Source organism: Rhincodon typus, chromosome 30 (genome assembly GCF_021869965.1).
Source record: "Rhincodon typus isolate 14 chromosome 30, sRhiTyp1.1, whole genome shotgun sequence".
NCBI lineage: Eukaryota > Metazoa > Chordata > Chondrichthyes > Orectolobiformes > Rhincodontidae > Rhincodon > Rhincodon typus.
In genome coordinates, this window is record NC_063361.1 from 37103914 (window position 1) to 37125878 (window position 21965).

Here is a 21965-nt window from a genome sequence, read left to right on the forward strand (position 1 = left end):
GGCGCTCCCTCAGCACTGACCCTCCGACAGTGCGGCGCTCCCTCAGCACTGACCCTCCGACAGTGCGGCGCTCCCTCAGCACTGACCCTCCGACAGTGCGGCGCTCCCTCAGTACTGACCTTTCACAGGGCGATGCACCCTGAGCGCTCTGATAGTGTGTTGGCCCTCCTTTAGCACTGAACCTCTGACATTGCATCACTCTCTCAATACTGACCCTCCAACAGTGCAGCATGCTCTCACTCCTGCTCTGTAATTTTCAACCTAGTTTATGGTCTGAACTCGCTGCAGGTGACATCAGCTCAGAAGTACAGTAAAGTGGCTGAAAATTTAACCTTAGAGAGGTCTAGTGGGTGGTCAATATTGCATGTGGTACATGGTTCTGAAATGGTGGGGTTAGTACCCACACCTATTGTGATTCTCACTTTCCAAACAATATAGGCTCACAGCATAATGACACAATGGTCTAGTGTTAATGTCACTGGCATAGGAATCCTGACGCTCAGGCTAATGTTTTTTGGGATTTAGGTTCAAATCCCACCTCAGCTCTGGGAAAGTAAATTTACAGTGGCCATGGCAACTATTGTCAATTGATGTTAAAAACCCACTTTGTGGTGATGGAAATCTGCCATCCTCTCCTGGTCTGGCCTATGTGTGACTCCAATCTTTCAGCAACAGGGTTGACTTTTGACTCGCCTATGAACTCAACTCAAGGGCAATTAGATATGGGCACTAAATGCTGGCCTCACCAGTGACACTCACATCTCATAAAAGAGTAGAGAAAAAAAAAGTAGGATTCTCAACCACCCTATCTCCCTTCCCCTTCTCTCCCCTCACAGGCCTTCTCCCTCCCCTCTCAGCTTTCCTCATTCCTCTTGATAGTGATGGCTATGGAATGGAGACAATAGACGATCACCTCCAGGTTTTCTACTCACGTGTATGTCTCCACTTGCTGGAGGTTTGGACTCATTGTTGAGGATTGGGGAATTTGACAGGCTGCAGAGTTCGGGGAAAGGATTCGGGATAGTTGGGAGTGATGTTGTTTGAAGCTCCTCCTCCTTTAGCTGCCTGGAATGAATTTAAAATACTTCAGTAACATTGTAAATAATCATCAGCACCAAAACTATTGGATAAAACTTAAGTGCTGCAGAAGTGGAAATCTGAAATAAAAACAGAAATGGGTGGAGTTTTCTCTCTCTCACAGACCCTGCTGAAGTTCTCCAGCAATTTCTGTTTTTGTTCCAAAAGCATTGAAGCAGGTCAGCGATCATTTGAAATCTCCTACTAAACTCATTTTAGAAACTAGAAAAGAGTTTAGAGTAAGATAGTTCCTCCCCAAACCCCACTGGAATCACCCTTAACAACTCATGGCCCAGGGACAACAGAAACACATCCTAGAACAAAGACACCTTCATTCCTGGTGTTGTAATCAGAACAAGGTCCGTTAACTAATCCACCTTCCATTGTCTCTCTTTTAGTCTCACTCCTCCAGCTTCCTCCAGTTTCTCTCTCAGTTCTCTCTCTCATCAGCAGTAGGCCATTCAGCCCCCATGAGCCTGTACCACCATCCAGTGAGATCATGGCTGAACTGTGGCCTAACTCTGTATATCTGCCTTTGGCCCACATCCCTTCATAACTTTGCTTGACAAACATTTACCTACCTCAGATTTAAAATTAACACTGATCCAGTATCCAATGTTGTTGTGGAAGAGAGTTCCAAACATCTACCATTCTTTGGTACAAATCCCCAATGGTTAACCAGATCTATTTTAGTTCAAATTTATGCTTGGAATTTGTAAAGGGTAGAGTGTTCAATTGGGCTGTGACTGGTATAAGAATATTGTTACCTTTTTACTTGTATGTGAACAGGCTGTGACCTCGGGATCACTGATGTGGCCCATGGTCCAGGCTGGCTCCTGGCCAAGTGACCATTGGGCAGTGTCACTGGTCCGTCCTTTTGCAGATTTCCCGCTTGGTACAAGTTGTCCAGTCCGGTGCTCACAGTCTGCTCCAATGCCATGAAGTCCATATCAGCATCTAACAGAGACAAAGACCCAATCAATACACATCTAATCAAAACGACCAACCAAACTACACCCCCTCCACTCCACCCATTGAGGTATAAAAAGAGAGGAGAGCTCCATTCAGGGACCCCCAGGGACATGGCAGCCCCAGTCAATGTAATGATGCAGCCAACTGCATAGGTGTGGGATGGGAATGGTTGGAACTGAACACAGGGAGAGGGGTGGTGATGGAACCTGAGCCCTGAAGGACAGGGTCTGGGATGGCGGGATGGTGGGTCTGGGGATTTGGATTAGATGTGGGACAACAACCAGAGTTTCTGTGTTCAACTCCAGCTAAAGGTAATAGTAGGAAATGAGATATAATAGGGAGACCTTGACTGGCTCAGACCTTTTGCATGGTCCTTTCCCAGACACCAAGCTCGTCAGCCCCTGTTTCCTACTGAATCAGGAATCTATCCACCTGGGTTTACATTGCCTGATCTTGTCATCTTGCCTTCTACTTGTGAAGCTGATTATAGAGTTTTAGAGTCATAGGGTCATACAGCACGGAAACAGACCCTTCGGTCCAACTCATCCATGCTGACCAGACATCCCAATCTAACCTAGTCCCATTTGAGAGCATTTGGCTCATCTCCCTCCAAACCCTTACTATTCATATACCAATCCAGATGCCTTTTTAAGTGTTGGAACAAAGAACAATACAGCACAGGAACAGGCCCTTCAGCCCTCCAAGCCTGTGCTGACATTTTGCCCTTCCATGTTAAAACTGTCTTCGCTTACAGGATCCATATCCCTCTATTTCCTTCCTATTCATGTATTCGTGCAGGTGTTTCTTGAACGCTGCTATTGTGTCTGCTTCCACCACCTCCTCTGGCAGCACGTTCCAGGCACTCACCACCCTTTCTGTGAAAAACCTGCCTTGCACCTTGTTTTAAACCTCCCTCCCTCCACACTTGAACCTGTGTACCCTCGTAATTGACCTGATTCCCCCTGGGAAAAAGCCTCATACTTTCCACTCTATCCATACCATTCACAATCTTATAAATGTCTATCAGGTCGCCCCTCAACCTCTTGCATCCCCGTGCAAACAAGGGGAATTGTACGATTGAAAACAGTTAGAATTGTACCAGCTTCCATTACTTCTTCTAGGAGCTTGTTCCATACACACACCACTCCCTGCATGAAAAAGCTACCCCTCAGACCCCTTTTAAATCGTTCCCCTCTCACTTTAAACCTGTGCCCTCTAGTTTTGGACTCTCCCACCTTAGGAAAAAGACTTTGGCTATTCACACTATCCATGCCTGTCATGATTTTATAAATCTCTATAAGATCATCCCTCAGTCTCAACGCTCCAGGGATTAAAGTCCCAGCTTATTCAGCCTCTCCTTATAACTCAAACCCTCCAGTCCCAGCAACACACTTGTAAATCTCTTCTGCACCCTTTCAAGTTTAACAGCATCTTTCCTATAGAAGCGTAACCAGATTTGTATACAGTATTCTAAAAGTGGCCTCATCAATATCCCGTACAGCCACATAACATCCCAACTCCTATACTCAATATTCTGACTACTGAAGGCAAGCGTGTCAAATGCCTTTTTCACTACCCTGTCTGTGAGTCCACTTTCAAGGAACTATGCACCTGCATAGGTCTCTTTGTTCAGCAACACTCCCCAGGGCCCTACCACTAAGTGTATAAGTCCTGCCGTGGTTTGCCTTATCAAAAAGCAACACATGGCATTTATCTAAATTAAACTCCATCAGCCACTCTTTGGCCCATTGGCCCATTTGAGTAAGGTCTCCGTTGTACTCTGTGATAAACTGTCCACTTCACCACCTATTTTGATGCCATCTGCAAACTTATTAATCATGCCTCCTATGTTTACATCCAAATCATTTACACAAATGAAAAGCAGTGGACCTAACTGCTAACTTCTGTTTGGTTCCATTAACAGAGGCAGCTCCAGTACTTTCTCCAGGTCTATAACCAATTGCTACAGGGCTTCTTGTCTGTGGGATGAGTCAGCGCTCACTCCACTCTGTCCTCAATGTTTTAACGAGCAGTACACTTGAGAGAGCATTATTAAATGGTACAATCCCTGGCCTCTTTCCTTCCCTGAAACCTAAAGACTTTCAATCTGATCCTCACTTTTCCTCTGATATCCAGACTGCCATTGGCTAATTTAGCACTGGTTAGGGATCTCTCTTGGTACATTGTGTTGCTCAGTGCCTCATACATAAATATTGTCTCTTTCTTAAATCTGGGGTAGGCTATTAATCCAGAAATGCAAGTAATGTTCTGGAGACCTGTGTTCAAATCTTGCCAGGGCAGATGATGGAATTAAGAGTTTAATGATGACCATGAAACTGTTGCTGATTGTGAGAAATCTGGTTCCCTAATGTCCTTTAGGGAAGGTGTGACAATATGAGTCTTTAAGAGGGATTTGTTCTGTCCTGTTTCTCTTGAAGGGGGTTGTTGTAAAGTTGTAGACTTGCTTGCCAAGCCGGTGTGTTTGATTGTAGACGTTTCGTCACCCTGCTAGGTAACATCGTCAGTGCGTCTGTGGTGAAAGGTTGTTGTAAACTTGGTACCCAGGTGTTGGCTTCATGGAAAGCAGAGTAAATAGCTTTGGGTTTTTCTTAAAAGTTGAGAAAAGAAGCATGAGTGAGTGGAGTCAGGCTCACACAGCCCCAAGGCTTTAGTTTTGCTTTCAGTTGTTGAAGTTAGGGTTTTGGAGTTGAAGCTGCTAGATAAACCTGTTTCTCTGATGCTGTAAAAAGCTTGAGTTCCGTCTCTGCTGCTAGATTCATTCTGTCAGTGTTCCTTCTCCTGGACTGGGGGGGATTGCAAGTGAGGGAAATCTGTTTTGCTGAATTTGCCCATGTCGAGGGTGTGTTTATGGATGCTGAAATATTGGAACAGTTGATGAGTCATCGCTAAATAATATATTATTTTGTTAAGTATTTTGATAGAGTTAAAGTTACGCCAATTATTTTTTCTTTGTTTGTGTTTTAATTGTTCTATAAGAATAAAATGTGTTTTACTCAAAGCCTGGTGGTTTGACCAGTTGAATCACATCTGGAACGCAGCACTTTATACTCACCTTTAAGTAAGATGAAAGTGAGGGTGTGGGCTATTTCCTTGATATGTTTTGAGGGGGTTTGGTTGGTCTTAATAAAGGAAACTGCTGCCTTTACTTGGTCTGGCCTCCATGTGACTCCAGGCCCACAGCAATGTGGTTGATTCTCAACTGTCCTCTGATCAATTAGGGATGGATAGCAAATGCTGGTCTAGTCAGTGATGCCTACAACTCGTGAATGAATAAAAATATTTGTCTACCGTCTGTAAGGCACTGTCAAGTCTCTTTACTGAACTCTGCTGATCTCTCGAGATACAGCAAAAGGTGAGGAAGGGACAGGAAAAGAAGAGATTCCACTAGGAATTGTGCCTGTTCTAATTCGTTTAAAGCAATATCCAATTAATTACAGTCACCTCTGGTCTTTCCCAATGTCCTTCAAGTTCCTTTTCAATTCTCCTTCTGAAAGTTACCATTGAATCAGTTCCCACCACCTTTTGAGAAATGTGTTCTAGAACACAACAACTGGCTGTGTAAAAAATAATTGCCATCAACTCACGCCTGGTCTTTTTGCCAATGATCAGAATCAATGTCCACAGGTAACTGACATGCCTTTCAGTGAAAATGATTGAGTGGGAGTTCTGAATATTGTTTTCAGACCCATCCTTTTCAGCACTGTGTTTCAGGGTGGGGGAAGGGGCAGTGGTGGGGGTGTACAGTTTTATTTTGTAATGCTGAGCAACCAATAATCGGTCCCAAATTTCTAAGCTGACGTTTCTGGTGGCACTCATCCAGGAACTGGGGGAGAGGGCTGAGCCAACTTGAAATGTTGTTCTGGGAGTAGTAATTCCCACTGGTACAGGTCTCAAGAGATTCAAAGATCCTCAAAGGAATCATCCATACTCGCTTCTGCAGCACCCCCAGCCCTGAAACCTGATGTGCAATGATCTATGACTGTTTAATATTAACTCCTCAGGTGAGGGAAAACCAGTTTATGGTGCACAAGTACTAGTACAACACAGGACATTGTCCCAGCAACAGTGTTTGCTGACCCACATTCCAATCAGCCCATTATTTCTCAAATTAGACTGACTCAACTGGGTATTAGATAACTGAAAACAAAGAGGTTATTATATGTGGAAGGCCCAAAGAATGTAATCGTTTGATTAAACATATATGTTTTTTCTATATCTGTGTATTAAACATTTTGTGTCACACTGTCGTCACAAGGTGCCTCTCCCACTTGACTTGTTTTGGCATCAGGTAGTCATGCCCTTTACCTGGCACTGAGAGAGGCAATGATCATAGAGTTAACATTTCAGGTCCGGTGACCCTTCCTCAGAACTGAGGAAGGGTCACCGGACCCGAAACGTTAACTCTGTTTTCTCCTTCACAGATGCTGCCAGACCTGCTGAGCTTTTCCAGCAACTTTGTTTTTGTTCCTGATTTACAGCATCCGCAGTTCTTTTGGTTTTTATGAGGAAATGATCACATAAGCTCCTGTGACTTGCGTAAGCAGATTCAGATAATTTGTCAATTATAGAACACAAAATGCTCATGAACCTAATGTGTGTAACGGTATGTGTGTGAGGTAATCAATGGGCTCCTTAGAAGGTTTAAAGGAGAAACAGTGAGGATTGATCAGTGAGGTGAGACACTAGTTGCTTGGGAAGCTCTTCATACAACAATCCACGTGCGTGATGCATAGGGATTAGTAAGTGAGCAGCTTCGGGGCACACTCTGAACAAACCATCGACACCAAGAAGGAATCATCCACTAAAGCTCTTCAAACTCACAGGAGCTTTGGGTGACCTGCATGTACCCATGTTGGAGCTTAAAGTAGGGGACATTTATTTGACAAAGCAGATTTTAAAAAAAATCAAATGCCAGGTCAGAGGCAAGAAGAAAAAAGAGGAAGATAGAAGAGAAAGGAGATGAGGAGCCTGGAAAGGAGACGGGAAGAGTTGAGGTGATAAAAGGGTCAAAGAGGAGGAGAGGAGGGTAGAGGAGGAGGAGAGAGTAGAGGAGGAGGGGAGGGTAGAGATATTAAGGAGTACCCTGGTACTTCCTGTTTAAAAAATTTTGTATGGGATATGACTTCTTTAATTGTTACTCTGCCCCAGTTGTCCCCGAACAGATTGGCTCTCTAGGCCATTTCAGTTGACAATTATGAATCATCCACATTACTGAGGGTCTGGAGTCCTGTGTAGGTCAGACTGGGTAAGGAAGGCAGATTTCCTTCCCTAAAGGACATTAGTGAACTGGATGGGTTTTTACGGTGCAACAGTGGTTACATGTCAAATTTCACAATCTGCCGTATAGGATTCAAACCTATTTCCCCAAAACATCAGGTTAGAGCTCAGAATTACTAGTCCAGTGACATTACCACTACACCATTGCCTCCCACCATACTAGGTTATAAATGAAGAATGTAAATCAGTTGCTGGTAACTTCACACTCTACACACAAAGGAATCATCTTAATCAAATTTCCTCCCTTTAGGGAAGTTTCCAATTGAATGGAAAATAGCATATGTAATTCCTTTACACAAAAAGGAAGAGACAAAAAGCAGGAAACTATATACCAATTTGCTTAACATCTGAAATTAAACAACAAACTGTGGATGCTGGGGATCTGAAACAAAACCAGAAAATCTCGAGAAACTCAGCAAGTCTGGCAGCATCTGTGGGGAGAAAGCAGATTTAACATTTTGAGTCCAGGTAGATGTTAGAGCTGTTATTAATGATATTACAGCAAGGCAATTCGAAAAGTTCAAAGTAATCAGGCAGAGCCAACATGGTTTTGTGAAAGGGAAATCACGTTTCAACAATTTATTGGAGTTCTTTGAGGAAGTAATGTGGATACATTCTTTTGGTAATATTCAATAGATGATTTGGGGGAAAAATGGCTGCTTAAATAATTTAGATATTTTGATATTTTAGAGAAAAATACTTGTCTGGATACACCATGCTTTAAGCCTTTAAATAATAAACAATTCATTAGCTTGTTTCAGTAATTAATAAACTCCACACTCCATTGTACAGGAGGCTTTCTGTTTCTTTAGCAAGGTATCTGATATGCCTGTGAACAGCAGAGTTGATGATAGACACTGACAGTGAGATTTACTACGACTAGGTGATGTGAGTTGATCAATAAAACCCAATGGTGTCATCTATGGTTCAACAATAATGCACCAAACTCCAGTGAATTGCTTTAGCATTTGATAAGAAGTTCAAACAATTGAAAAGGTGTACACATTATCAGACCCGGGTATGGGAATGAAAGTTCCTCATTTCTTCTGAAGAAATGTGTGGAGCTTGCACATTCTCCCCATGTCTGCGTGGGTTTCCTCCGGGTGCTCCAGTTTCCTCCCACAGACCAAAGATGTGTAGGCTAGGTGGATTGGCCATGCTAAATTGCCCGTAGTGTTCAGGGATGTGTAGATTAGGTGGGTTATAGTGGGGTGGGTCTGGGTGGGATGCTTTGTGGTTCGGTGTGGACTTGTTGGACCGAAGGGCCTGTTTCCACACTGTAGGGATTCTACAAAATTTTCTATAAAAAACCTTGACACGGATTGGTGCTGGGACCTATCCTTTGGTGTACTTCGGGAGAAATTGTCAGATTGGGAAACTGACAGTCCATCACAGCTTCTGAGGAAGGGTCACTCAACCTGAAACATTAACTCGGATTTCTCTCCACAGATGCTGCCAGGCTTGCTGAACTTTTCCAGCAATTTCTGTTTTTGTGACCATCACAGCTGATGGCCACAGCAGATATTCTGCTTTTCATTGACACTGAATTAGTTGTCCAAAGAGCACAAAATGGATTAAACAATCCATAGCCTCTCCCTATCTAAACCTGGTGCCAGCCTTTGTGTGTGTTAGGAGCCTCAGATTTAGTTGGTTGAGATGGCATGTTGATAGTTCTCTTGGCATTCATGGAGAAACTGGCAAAGCTGAAGATAGTGTGCAATGTTTGACAGCCAGTATCACCAGACAGCTTTGACGTAAATTGGATTAACTTAATGACATCCCTGATTCATTTTTCAAGTCTTTTAAATACATAGCTTTTGGACCATGAGCAGACAATACTGGGCAGATTTGAAACATAATACCCTAGTGTGTGCATAGCAGGCATTAAGATATGGCTGGTTGGAAATGAAAGTGCAACTATACTTGGCAGAAAAATGAAAATGAACAAGTTTTGTTTGACATAGGTGTGAGTTAATCCCGTCAAGACTTGCTCCACACAAGAAAATTATGAAACACGGAAAGAGAAATAGTGACAAAATACTCCCCTTTCTGCACCCAGATTTATTTAATATGACCAGTTGAGAGGTGTGAGCCTAAGAAGTTTACAGATGCTACAGGAATGGAGAGGGTCGGAAAGCAGATTACACAGTGAAATTCCAACAGTGCATTTGAAAGCAAGTAGTATGAAACTAAATACTGTGAAGGTTGGAAATCTGAAATAAAAACAGAAAATGCTGCAAATACTGAGTAGATCAGGCAGTGAACCTGAAACATTACAGTATCTTTTCTTCTCACTGAACAGATGCTGTGACACTTGCTGAGTGTTGACAGTATGTTTTTTTTTTGTTTTTATTAAAAGGGTTTTCTTTGTTTTCAGTACCTGTCCCAATGTATAGTGCGTGGGGAATGCCAAGAACATGGAAGTGTCTCTTTAACAGACAAAAGTTTGAAACAAACAAGATTTGATGACTTTACAGCTGTGATAATAGTGATTTAACTTGTTAGCAAAAATAGGAAGGCAGATTATTATCTGAAAGACTGTAAATGGAGAAAGGGGAATGTTCAATGAGAACTGGGTGTCCTCCTGCACCAGTCACTAAAAGTAAGTGCGCAGCTGCAGTAAGGAAGGCAAACTGTATTTTGGCCTTCATAGTGAGAGGATTCGAGTCCAGGAACGAGGATGGAATGCTGCAATTATACAGGGCCTTGGTGAGGCCACACCTGGAATACTGTGTGCAGTTTTCATCTCCTTATCTGCGGAAGGATCTTGCTATAGAGGGAGTTCAACAAAGATTTACCACATTGGTTCCTGGGATGGCAAGACTGATGTATGAGGAGACATTGAGTTGGTTAGGATTGTATTCATGGGGGTTTAGAAGAATGAGGGGGAATCTCATTGAAACCTATAAAATTCTAACAGGACTAGACAGATTGGATGCAGGAAGGATGCTCCCGATAATGGGGCAGTCCAGATCCGGGGGTCATAGTTTAAGGATAAGGGTCTTAGGACTGAGATGAGAAGGAATTTCTTCACCCAGAGTGGGGTGCCTCTGGAATTCACTACCATCACAATGCACTGAGGCCAAAACATCATGTACTTTCAAGGTTACACAGAGGGTGGTGCATGTGTGGAATGAACTTCCTGAGGAATTGGTGGATGTGGGTACAATTACAACATTTAAAAGACTTTTGGATAAGTACATGAATAGGAAAGGTTTTCAGGGATATGGGCCAGGAGAAGGCAGGTGGGACTAGTTTAGTTTAGGATTATGTTCAGTATGGACTGGTTGGACTGAAGGGTCTGTTTCCATGCTGTATGACTCCAAGAGGTAGATATAAGTCTGGTGGCTAAAGGGATTGAGCAATCTGGGGGAAGGCTGGGATTGTGGTATTGAACACAATGATCAGCTATCATTATATTGAGTGGCTGACAGGCTTAAGGGGTTGAATGGCCTACTCCTGCTTCTATCTTCTATGTTTCTACATAACTCCTGATGTCTCTGCCAAGAATTTGATAGTCTACCTCAAGGACAATTCACATTCTTAGGGCAAGTCCTTGTTTCAGACACTGTACTGTGGAAATGGATCCTATTTCATGCACAGTTACTCCTGGCCAGCCAGTAAGCAGTGGGGGGGAGAGGGTGGTGCGATGACATTGATGATAAATCATAAAGGAGGAAGTGGAGATGGTTTTACCTAAAAAGTGGTCACTGAGAAGGGGATGTGGCAAGAGTGGCTAAATCATGAATTTACAATAAACAAATTATTGAACTTAACTGATCAAACTTGGGGTGGAATTTTACAAGGGTCTGAGCAACATGTGTGATGGCAAAATTTGTGGGAGATTCAGACAAAAAGTCCAATGAGGTCCATCTCGACATCAGCAGCAGCTTCACCATCTTTGATGCTTTTCACAAGTACCAAGGCAAGTTTCCCACCAGGTAACAGCAGCGGGCTGCCAATCAAGGAGATTATAGTTTATTAAACACCGAGTCAACAGCCCAACCCACCTCATTAATATTCAGCTTCCTATATTACCAAACAAGATAGACATCGGGAAAACCCAACATGGAAACAGGTACCTGGCAGATTCAGCTTGCTGCTCGCTCACTCTGGACTATCTCCATGTTGTGCTCAATGGCATAATTCATAAGCACCAGCCATACACACACTGCTCATCCACAGGCACTGGCACCCAGCATCTCCAACCCATCACAACTAGCATGACACCTCTCTGATCCACTTACAAGCCACAGAGGAAGCAATGACTCACATTGCAGAGCACCTACAGCATGCGCAAGCTGCTTGTGCAGTAAACACACTACATGTGCATTCAACTGAATGGCTACATCAGAAATTAGTGGGGGTGAATCTTTAATCCAGTCAGGGATGAGGTGGGGTGTGTGCTTTCAGTCAGAAGGTCCCAGCATTGTCAGTCCAGGGGTTTAGCCACTGCCAGTTGTCTGCTCGGGACACTCACAGTCAGGGGACTGTTCCCAGCCCAATCCAGGGGGTGTCCAGAAGTCAGTCCTGGAGGGTGGGGGCCAGCTGTCAGTAAGATCACATATTGTTAGTCAGGGAGCTGTTAAACAATGGTCTACGGCTGGTTGGTCAGTCATCTGTAGGAGCTGTTCATTAAATTCAGTCAGAGTCTGAGGCAAATAAAGTGCTAGGGGTCTGTCTATTGATCTTTCAGGGGAGTTCACAGGAGAGCTTGTAGGGCAGTGGAGGGGCAACTCACTACCAGAAAGGGTGGAGCAGTCAATGCTGGGGAAATGGAAAGTAGAGGCATTTGTAGAGATGGGAACCAGGATGGTGACGGGAGGGAGACTCAAGGTGTGGGGGGGTGTGTAAGCAGAAAAGCATGGGAATACAGGGAGCGCTTTGGGAAAGTGGGGAAGGGGGTTAGTGGCAGTGGACACCACTGTTGCCTCCAGGCTGATGCTGGGTTGAGGGGCCAGCGAGCACAGTTGCAGGTGAGGCCCGATGTGGTAGGTCTCTACAAGGCTGGGAATGGGCTGACATGGTGGTGTAGGGTAGAAAGGGACAAGGAGGCCTTGGAGGTGGAACGTAGTGACCTGGTATTGATGTTGTTCACTTTGAGTTGCATTCCCTGCTCTCACTTACCATTCTCTAGATGTGAAACACAACTGGAAAATGGCTAGGACAATGCCAGGGTGGACAGAGAGTGTGTCAGTTTGAGGGGGGAAACTACAGGTCCATGTTTGCTGGACAATAGGACATTGTAGCAACAATACACAAAGCTTCCATTTGCAAAGTATAGCTATATTTAATTTGTAATCATTTCATTACCCATTTATTCTCCAAGCAGATTAAAGGTGCTTAGGGTTCAGGTGCTGGTCAAAGGCAATTTAAAATGTGCCATTAGTGCTTGCAAATTGAATTTGGGCATCTCAACATTACCACAGTGAGAAGCAATAACATTACAGAAGGCTGCTGCTGGGCAAAGAGGGACCATTATTCATTAGAACTTCCAAAAGTCCTGAGTGAGCCATTGCTTTATCATCTGTCATGTTATTGAACAATGGGCTGGACTGAATGCAGTGAGAAGGTGAGTGTTTGATGTGGGTCTGAGGTAGAGGGTGTCTCTTCGCACTGGCACTACCTTCTCAATGACATTGGGTAGTCACTCAGCTGGTTTGGCACCTTCACCAAGTGTTTTCCAGTGTATCTGGACTGAGTGTGCTGTATCATCCTGGCATGCTGTACTCTGGAGCAGGCAATCAGATGATGTGCTGGATGCTGAGGAACTGAGAGTTTAGGGTGGAATTTGGGGAAGAATTTGAGGGCAAGGTGGAGGAGGAAGCTGTTATTGTCCATGACAGAACTCAATTGCATCACTTCCAATTGATGACAGCTGGGTGCGGCACACAATCATGGGCTAGAAAATGGTCATTGGTTATGATGCAATGTCTGGTTTGAACTTTGCGGGTGAACTGCAGTTTCTGTTGGTTTGTGTTCACTCATGCTGCCTGTAAATAAAAGATCATGTTTGGAAATTGTCCTTATTGTTTGCCTGTCCCCCAGCTGGACAGCAACAAACTGCAGGTCGGCGTGGGGGATATAGAAGAGTGGGGGTTCAGATCGGATGTAGCTAAGGTGTGGTTTGGTGGGGAAACAGTGATGGGGGTGAGAAAATGGGGTTGTACGTGTAACGGAGAGTCAGCCAAATGTGCCATTGTCAGTGTGCCATTACATCACTGGCAAGGACCCAAACCAGATGCCAACACATGCCCAGTGGCACAGTGGCCTTGCAAAGATGGCTCAGGTGCAAGAGATACTGGTCTTTTGGCAGATATACACTGACTGGTGAGTTGTTGTGGGAAAGGCACATGGTAAGATGTAACTGAAAGCAGATGTGACAGTTGCCATGGGGGCAGGTTTGGTAAGAGAATCTAATAGGCCTCACGGTAGAAATCACTCCAAAAAACTTGATGCAACTCAGACTTAGCCAAAAAAAATAAGATTTAGCCCTCGGTATTTATGTTTCGCATGGGCCTCCTTCCAATGCTCTTCCCCTCATTATCAATTTCTTTCTCCCTCATGTATTGATCCTGCATCCCTTTAGAATCTTTTCACATGAGGGCTCCCATTTTCAGTTTTAATCTGAACTCACAGGCAGAGTGAGAAGCTCCAAGGACATTTCACCATCTGGGGATATGTGTCGTTAGGAGGTTGTGGAGATCAGGTTGGTGGTGGTAGTGGGGGCAGGTGCAGTAGAGTCTGTAGAAGCCAGGGAATGGGGGAGATGGCTGGGGGCGGGGGTGGCTTACTAACAGGGCAATATTACTGGGGGGTTTAAGGAGAGTGGTGAGTGGAGGGAGTTGAGTCTCCCTGCTTGCCCTCTGCACTCTCTCACTGTCTATGGCCCCATTTCCTCTGATTTGTTCACCTCAATTACTCCCTGCAGTGAGTTTCACATTCTTACCACTCTCAGTGAAAAGATATTTCCCCTGAATTCCCTGTTGGATTTATTAGTGGCTGCCTCCTATCCATGGCCTCAAACAGAGCCAAAGAAACACAGTCGGATAAAGGGTTTGCCACTGAGTGGGGGAGCAGAATTGCAGTCAGGTGAGCTGGCAGCAATGCAGAGTGCTGACGACATCCTAATTCATTGTTCTAGGCCTCACACCTCAAACAACCTTGGAGCACATAATGCACGCAGTCCAATCAAAAACATTTGATTAATTACAACAGCAGAGAAATCATTCAGGGACCAGTGAGCAGCAACAATGGACTTTGTGTTTGTGTTTGTGTTTGCAAGAAGTACAGGCTCGAACTTTGCTCTTTGCCTTCAGTGCTTCAGCCTATCCTTAAACTGGCAAAACACAGGACACTTGGACTTGATATACCTGATTCTGTCTCAATAACTAACAACAGAGGTCAGGAATATTCAGCACATGCAGCTCCAAGCACAACTTTACCTCCCTCACAAACTCTTACTGTCTGTAATCTCAGTATCCAGTGAATAAACCTGGGATTCTCTAGCATTTAGCATCCATTCTTATCTATATAATTTTAGCCAGAAAATCACTTGCAATGGCTTCCCTTCCCACTGCCACACTATTACCCTTGGTGTCTCCCAATACTTAAGGCTATCTCTCATCAACATACTGCCTCTTGGTGACTTCAACAAAGACAATATCAGTTTCGACTGACAGCACCCAGCCCTATCTCACCTCTGCTGAGGTGGCTGGACTCCTTCACTCTCTCTCTGATTAGCATCCAGTCTCACATGAGCGACATTTCCTCCAAAAGAATATTGGGAAGACTGAAACTGTCGTCTTTTGGTCCCTGCAACAAATTCATTTGCCCAGCTACTGACTCCATCACAGCATGGTATGCCAACTGCTCTGCGCAAGAAATTACAGAGAGTTGTGAACACAGTCCAGTCCATCACATAAACCAGCCTTCCATTGATTGACTCCATATACACTTCCCACTGCCTCAGGAAAGCAGTGAACATAATCAAAGACCCCTCCCACCCCAGTTATACTCTCTTCCACTCTCTTCCATTGGGCAAAAGTTACAAAAGTTTGAAAACACATACCAACAGATTTAAGAACTGCTTCTTCCCTGCTATCAGACTTATGAATGGTTCTCTCATATATTAGAATTGATCTTTCTCTGCACTTTCTCTGTAGCTGTAACACTATATTCTGCATTCTGTTCTATTACCCTGCTGTAATTATGTAAGGTATGATTTGTCTGGTTAGCATGCAAAACAATACATTTCATTGAAAACAAAAAAATGCGGAGATCACAGTGAATCAGGCAGCATCCATGGAGAGAAAGCAAGCACTTCACATCAGCTCTGATGAAGAGTTGTCTAGACTCGAGTATGAAGAGTTATTTAGACTCGAAACGTTTGCTTGCTTTCTCCCCATGGATGCTGCCTGACCTGCTGTGATCTCTAGCACTTTTTGTTTTCAGCACAGATTTCAGCATCTGCAGTAATTTGCTCCTACAATACTTTTCACTGTATCTTGTTCATGTGACAGTAATCAAATCAGATTAAATCTCTAGGCTGAATCAGAATGTTCGCAAATATATTTCACTCTGAGATGAGCTTCCTACATACTTCAACATCACTGAGACTTAACACTACCCCTCTGTAGATACCCTCTTTCTCAAAGGGCAGTGTAAACAGAATTGTTCAATGTTTATTAAAGCAGAGCAGGAGAGATACTTGACCAGTGAGAGGCTGGGAGGTTATCAGGAGAATCCAATAAGTGGGATGGTTCCAGGGATCAGGGATTACAGATAAACTGGTGTGTTCCCCTGAAAGCTAAGAAGCCTAAGGGGACTTGAAGGAGCTGTATCAAGTTATGAAAGGCTTAGATAAAATAAAGAGAAGCCATTTCCAATAGCCAAAGAAACAGATGACAAAGATTTAACTTCAGTTGATTGGCAAAAGAACCAAAGGCAACACGAAAAGAAACCTTTACACAGAGTGGTTAAGATTGGAGTATATTACCTCCCTGATGTTGAGGCAGATGCAGGTTCAAATTAATGTTGAAAAGCAAAATGGATAAATTATTTGGAGGCAAAAGTAAGGGAAAGATCAGGTAGAGACAAAGGATCAGACTGACTGGATTTCTCTTGGAAAGAACTAGAGCAGACTTGATGGACTGAATGGCCTTCTTTTATACTGCAGTGTTCTAATCTACAGGGCAGAAAGCACGTAGCAAAGGCACTCGACAGAAGCTAGCAAGGGGTTTAAAGAGCACATGGGAGAAGGGGCACAGAAACAGGACAACAATCAGGACTCATGATTTTTCTCCCTGACCCTACCTGTACATCACAAGATACAAGAACAGCAGAAATGTGGTGAAACCAAGCGACAATGTGTGAGAGAAACGGAAATAATACCAACAAAGGAAAGGTACTGGAGAAATTAATGGGGCTAAATGTTGGCAAATCCACTGGGCTATGGTCTGTATCCTCGAGGTCTGAGAGAGGTGTCTGTAGAGATAATGGGCACCTTGGTAATGACCTTTGAAAACTCCCTAGCTTCTGGAATTGTTACCTTGAGTAGAGAGGTAGAAACTGTAGCAATAGTATTCGGGAAAGGAGGGGGAGCAGGAATATCAGGCCAGTTATTCTTACTTCCATTACTGGGAAAACATTAGAATCCATTTTTAAGGATGTGGTGACAAGCAGAGTTAACATATTTTGAAAGAAGCAAAATGGTGTTTGAAAAATTTTTCAACTTCTTGAGGACAAAACTAACACAGTAGATAAATGGGAACCAGTGGATATTTGGATTTTGAAAAGACACTAAATCTGATGTTATACAAAAGTTGATGCACAAAATAAGGGCTCATTGGAATTTTTTTAAAAAATTCATTGATGAGATATGGGTGTCACTGACAAGACCAGCATTTGGTGCCTTTCCCTAATTGTCCTTACCCTGAATCCTTTGCTCAGCCACTTCAGAGGAGAGTTAAGAGTGACTCACATTGCTGTGGATCTGGAGTCAAATGGGGTCAGAGCAAGTAAGGACAGCAGATTTCCTTCCCTAAAGGGCATCAGTGAACCTGATGCATTTTTACACCAATGGCATTTTCATGGCACCACCACTGACACCAGCTTTCAATTCCATATGTATCCATTGAAATTAAATACGACCAGCTGCCATAGTGGGGTTTGAACCCATATCCCCAATGTGCTGACTAAGTGTCAGGGTAACTTATCCAGTGATTTTACCATGACAACACCATCTCCCCTGTGGATAGTATACAAGCAGGATAGAGGATGAGTTAACAGACAGTAAACACAGAGAGGAACTACATTTTCAGGTTGGAAGGCTATGATTAACAGAATGCCGCAAAGGTTAGTGCTTGGCCTCAGCTGTTTACTGTAGTGATTGGAACGAGATCAGCCAGGTGTTAATCTGGTCCAATTAGGGAGCCTTGGCTGACAGCGTGAGCAAAGAGATACTGCCACTCTACACAATGGAGGGTATCCTCAATTTGAAGATGACACTTCCTCTCCACAACAACTGTGCATCATCACTCTTACTGATGCTGTCAAATACAAACGCATCTGCAACAGGCAGATTGGTGAGGATGAGGTCAAGTATGTTTCTCTCTCTTGTTGGTTCCCTCACCACTTGCCCCAGACCCAGTCTAGCAGCAATGCCCCTTAGGACCCACCCAGCTCAATCAGTAGTACTGCTGCTGAGCCACTCTTGTTGGTGGACACTGAAATCCCCCACCCAGAGTACATCCTGTTCCCTTGCTACCCTCAGTGCTTCCTCTAAGTGTTGTTCAACATGGAGCAGTATTGATTCATCAGGTGGGGGAGAACAGGAATGGTAATAAGCAGGAGATTTATTTGTCCATGTCTGACCTAATGCCATGAGACTTCAGGGGTCCAGAGTCAATGCTGAGGGCTGGGACAGTTCCCTCCTGCCTGAATACCACTGTACTGTCACCTCTGCTAGGGTCTGTCCTTCTGGTGGGGAAAGGACTACCCAAGGATAGTGAAGGTGTTATCCAGGACAGGTCTGTAAGGGATGGTTCCATGAGTATGACTATGTTAGGCTGTTGCTTGATAGGTCTGTGAGACAGCTCTGCCAATTTTGGCTCAAGCCCCCACATGTTAGTAAGGACTTTGCAGGATCAGCAGAGCTGTGAAATAACTCCGCAGAGGCTGCTATCTCGTCACCAAGTCACCTTTTATTTACACGTGGAGAGTCCTTGACACTGATCCAGCTCCCACAGACCATAAGCTACAAGGAATTAAGATACCAAAAATCTGCTAAAATAGAGATCAAATGAGTGGGCAACAGGTGGCTCATGGTGTATAATGTGGTGAAATACGAGGTTATTCAGTTTGGTAGGGAGAATATAAAAACAGAAAACCTTTAAAGTAGTGAAAAGCTATTAAATGTTAGTGTTCAGAGGGATTCGGGTAACCATCAGCAAAAAATACAGCGTGTTATGCAAGCATGAGAAATGATTAGGAAAACAACTGGTTTATTTACCTTCAGTAAGTGGAATTGGTGTAAAAAGGTAAGGAAATCTTGCTAAATTGATATTGAATTTTATTGAGACCACACCTGTACAGTTTTGTGCTCTGTTCATGAGGAAGTACATTCCTGCCTTAGAGGGGGCAAAGGCAACAACAGTTCAATAGATTGATTCCTGTGCTATGATGGATATTGAGTAGAGTTTAGAGTTTAGAAAAATGAGAGATGATCTAATTGAAACAACCAATATTCTGAAGGAGCTTGAGAGGCAACATGCTGAGAAACTGATTCTTCACATTTTCACTTTCACTTTCACTTGTTTGACCACAAATAAGTTCCAGTTGGAAATTCATTTTGGGTACCTTGCTCATTTGTTTAAGAAGTCATACCTAAGTCAATAAAAATAATGAAAGAAATTATTCTACCACAGAAATCTAACTTTTATACAAATATGCATTACTCCTTTTTATTCTGAGATAACAAGGTGCAGGGCTGGATGAACACAGCAGGCCAAGCAGCATCATAGGAGCAGAGAGGCTGACGTTTCGGGCCTAGACCCTTCATCCTACTATCTCTGACTCCTTTTTATTCTGTTGTGATATGAGGTACATGTACCTTTAAGCGACTGTATCTAAAACTACTATCAACCATGACACACCTGAACAAAATGTGTTGTGTGGTTCCCATTATTTATCCCCAGTTTTCAGGCAGCTGCAGCAGTGAGCTGGATGCAGCTACTTAGGTCAGAATCTCCTGCTCCTTAGGAAATGAGCCTGGAGGTGGGAAAGGCATTTAACGACGCAGTGTGGTGGCAAAGCAAATGCCCACCAGCCCACCACTTCTCACCTGCCCTGGAATTACATTTACAGTGAGAAGATCCATGGTTAACCTCCTACCCTAGATCCATAGAGTCATACAGTACAGAAACAGACCCTTTGGTCCAACTAGTCCATGCCGATCATGTTCCCAAACTAGACTAGTCCTACTTGCCTGCATTTGGCCCATATCCGTCCAAGCCTTTCCTCGTTATGTACTTATCCAAATGTCTATTAAATGTTGTAACTGTACCTGCATCAACCACTTCCTCTGATAGTTCATTCCACACACAAACCACCCTGTGTAAAAAAGTTGCCCCTCATTTCCTTTTTTCTCCTCTCACCTTAAAATATGCCCCCTTGTTTTGATCTCCCCTACCCTAGGGAAAAGACCTTTGCTATTCACCTTAATTATGCTCCTCATGATTTTATAAACTTATAAGATCACCCCTCAACCTCTGACACTCCAGTGAAAAAGGTTCCAGCCTTCAATAACTCAAACCTTCCCTCCCCAGCAACATCCTGGAAAATCTTTTCTGAACCCTTTCCAATTTAATAATATCCTAAGTAAAAACCAAAAGAACTGCAGATGCTGTAAATCAGGAACAAAAACAAAGTTGCTGGAAAAAAGTTGCTCAGGAAGGTTCTGAGGAAGGGTCACCGGACCTGAAACATTAACTCGGTTTTTTCCTTCATGGATGCTGCCAGACCTGCTGAGCTTTTCCAGCAACTTTGTTTTTGTTCCTGTGTTAATAATATCCTATCCTTCCTTTAACAGGGTGACCAGAACTGCACACAGTACTCCAGAAGAGGCCTCAACAACATCCTGTATAACCTCAACATGACGTCCCAACTTCTATACTCAAAGGTCTGAGGAATGAAGGTATGCATATTAAGTGCTTTCTTAACTACCCTGTCCACCTGTGATGCAAATTTCAAAGAATCACATACATGGATTCCTAGGTCTCTCTGTTCTACAACACTCCCCAGGGTCCTGTTAGTCATATAAGTCCTGCTCTTCTTCGTTTTACCAAAATGCAATACCTCGCATTTTTCCAAATTAAACTCCATCTGCCGCTCCTCAGCCCATTGACCCAACTGATCAAGATCTCCTTGTAATCTTAGATAACCTTCTTCACTGTCAACCAATTTTGGTGTCATCTGCAAATTAACCAACCACACCTTCTATGTTCTCATCCAAATCGTCTATATAAATGACAAACAACAGTGGACCCAGCGCCGATCCCTATATGGAACACCACTGGTCACAGGCCAGAGGCCGTAAGTGATCAATTATGTGCCTCATCCCAACCCACTGGGATTAAATGAGCGCAAGGGATTTTGTAGTGCAGTGGTAATGTACCTACCTCTGGACCAGGAGACCGGGTTCAAGTCCTATCTGCTCCAGAGGTGTGTAATAATATCGCTGAACAGGTTGATTAGAAAATCAATCCACAACCTCATCACCTCAGGTGACCTCCAACCCACAGCCTCATTGTTCCTCAATCCCGCACCGCCCGCTTCTATCTCCTTCCCAAAATCCACAAACCTGACTACCCTGGTTGACCCATTGTCTCCACCTGCTCCTGCACCACTGAACTTATCTCCACCTATCTCGTCTCCATTTTCTCCCCCTTGGTCCAGGAACTCCCTACCTATGTCCGTGACACCACCCACGCCCTCCACCTCCTCCAAAACTTCCAATTCCCTGGTCCCCAAAACCTCATCTTTACCATGGACGTCCAGTCCCTATACACCTGCAGTCCCCATGCAGATGACCTAAAGGCCCTCCGCTTCTTCCTGTCCCGCAGGCCCAACCAGTCCCCCTCCACCGACACCCTCATCCGCTTAGCCGAACTCGTCCTCACCCTCAACAACTTCTTTTTCAATTCCTCCCACTTCCTACAGACAAAGGGGGTGGCCTGGGTACTTGTATGGGCCCAAGCTATGCCTGTCTCTTTGTAGGTTATGTGGAACAATCCCTCTTCCGTAGCTACACTGGCCCTAAACCCCACCTCTTCCTCCGTTACATTGATGACTATATCGGCGCCGCCTCGTGCTCCCACGAGGAGCTCGAACAGTTCATCCACTTCACCAACATCTTCCACCCCAACCTTAAGTTCACCTGGACCATCTCCGATACCTCTCTCTCCTTCCTGGACCTCTCTGTTTCCATCTCTGGCAACCACCTGGAAACTGATATCCATTTCAAGGCCACCGACTCCCACAGCTACCTAGAATACAACTCCTCCCACCCACCTTCCTGCAAAAATGCCATCCCCTATTCCCAGTTCCTTCGCCTCCGC

At 44.1% G+C, this 21965-nt stretch overlaps 2 protein-coding genes across 2 annotated transcripts in view; one reads left to right on the top strand and one right to left on the bottom strand.

Moving 5' to 3' along the window:
- LOC109925337 (growth factor receptor-bound protein 10-like) overlaps positions 1-3158 on the bottom strand; it is a 28890-nt gene extending 25732 nt beyond the window's left edge. Inside the window, exons 1-3 of the mRNA XM_048614430.1 lie at positions 3149-3158; positions 1845-2034; positions 933-1065 (exon numbers count right to left, since the gene is read on the bottom strand). Of these exons, the coding sequence (XP_048470387.1) occupies positions 933-1065; positions 1845-2034; positions 3149-3158 (333 nt within the window). The remainder of the gene's footprint in view (positions 1-932; positions 1066-1844; positions 2035-3148) is intronic.
- An 8014-nt stretch (positions 3159-11172) lies between these two features.
- Positions 11173-21965, top strand: part of LOC109932218 (growth factor receptor-bound protein 7-like) — a 63584-nt gene continuing 52791 nt past the window's right edge. Inside the window, exon 1 of the mRNA XM_048614431.1 lies at positions 11173-11272. Coding sequence (XP_048470388.1) covers positions 11173-11272 — 100 coding nt within the window. The remainder of the gene's footprint in view (positions 11273-21965) is intronic.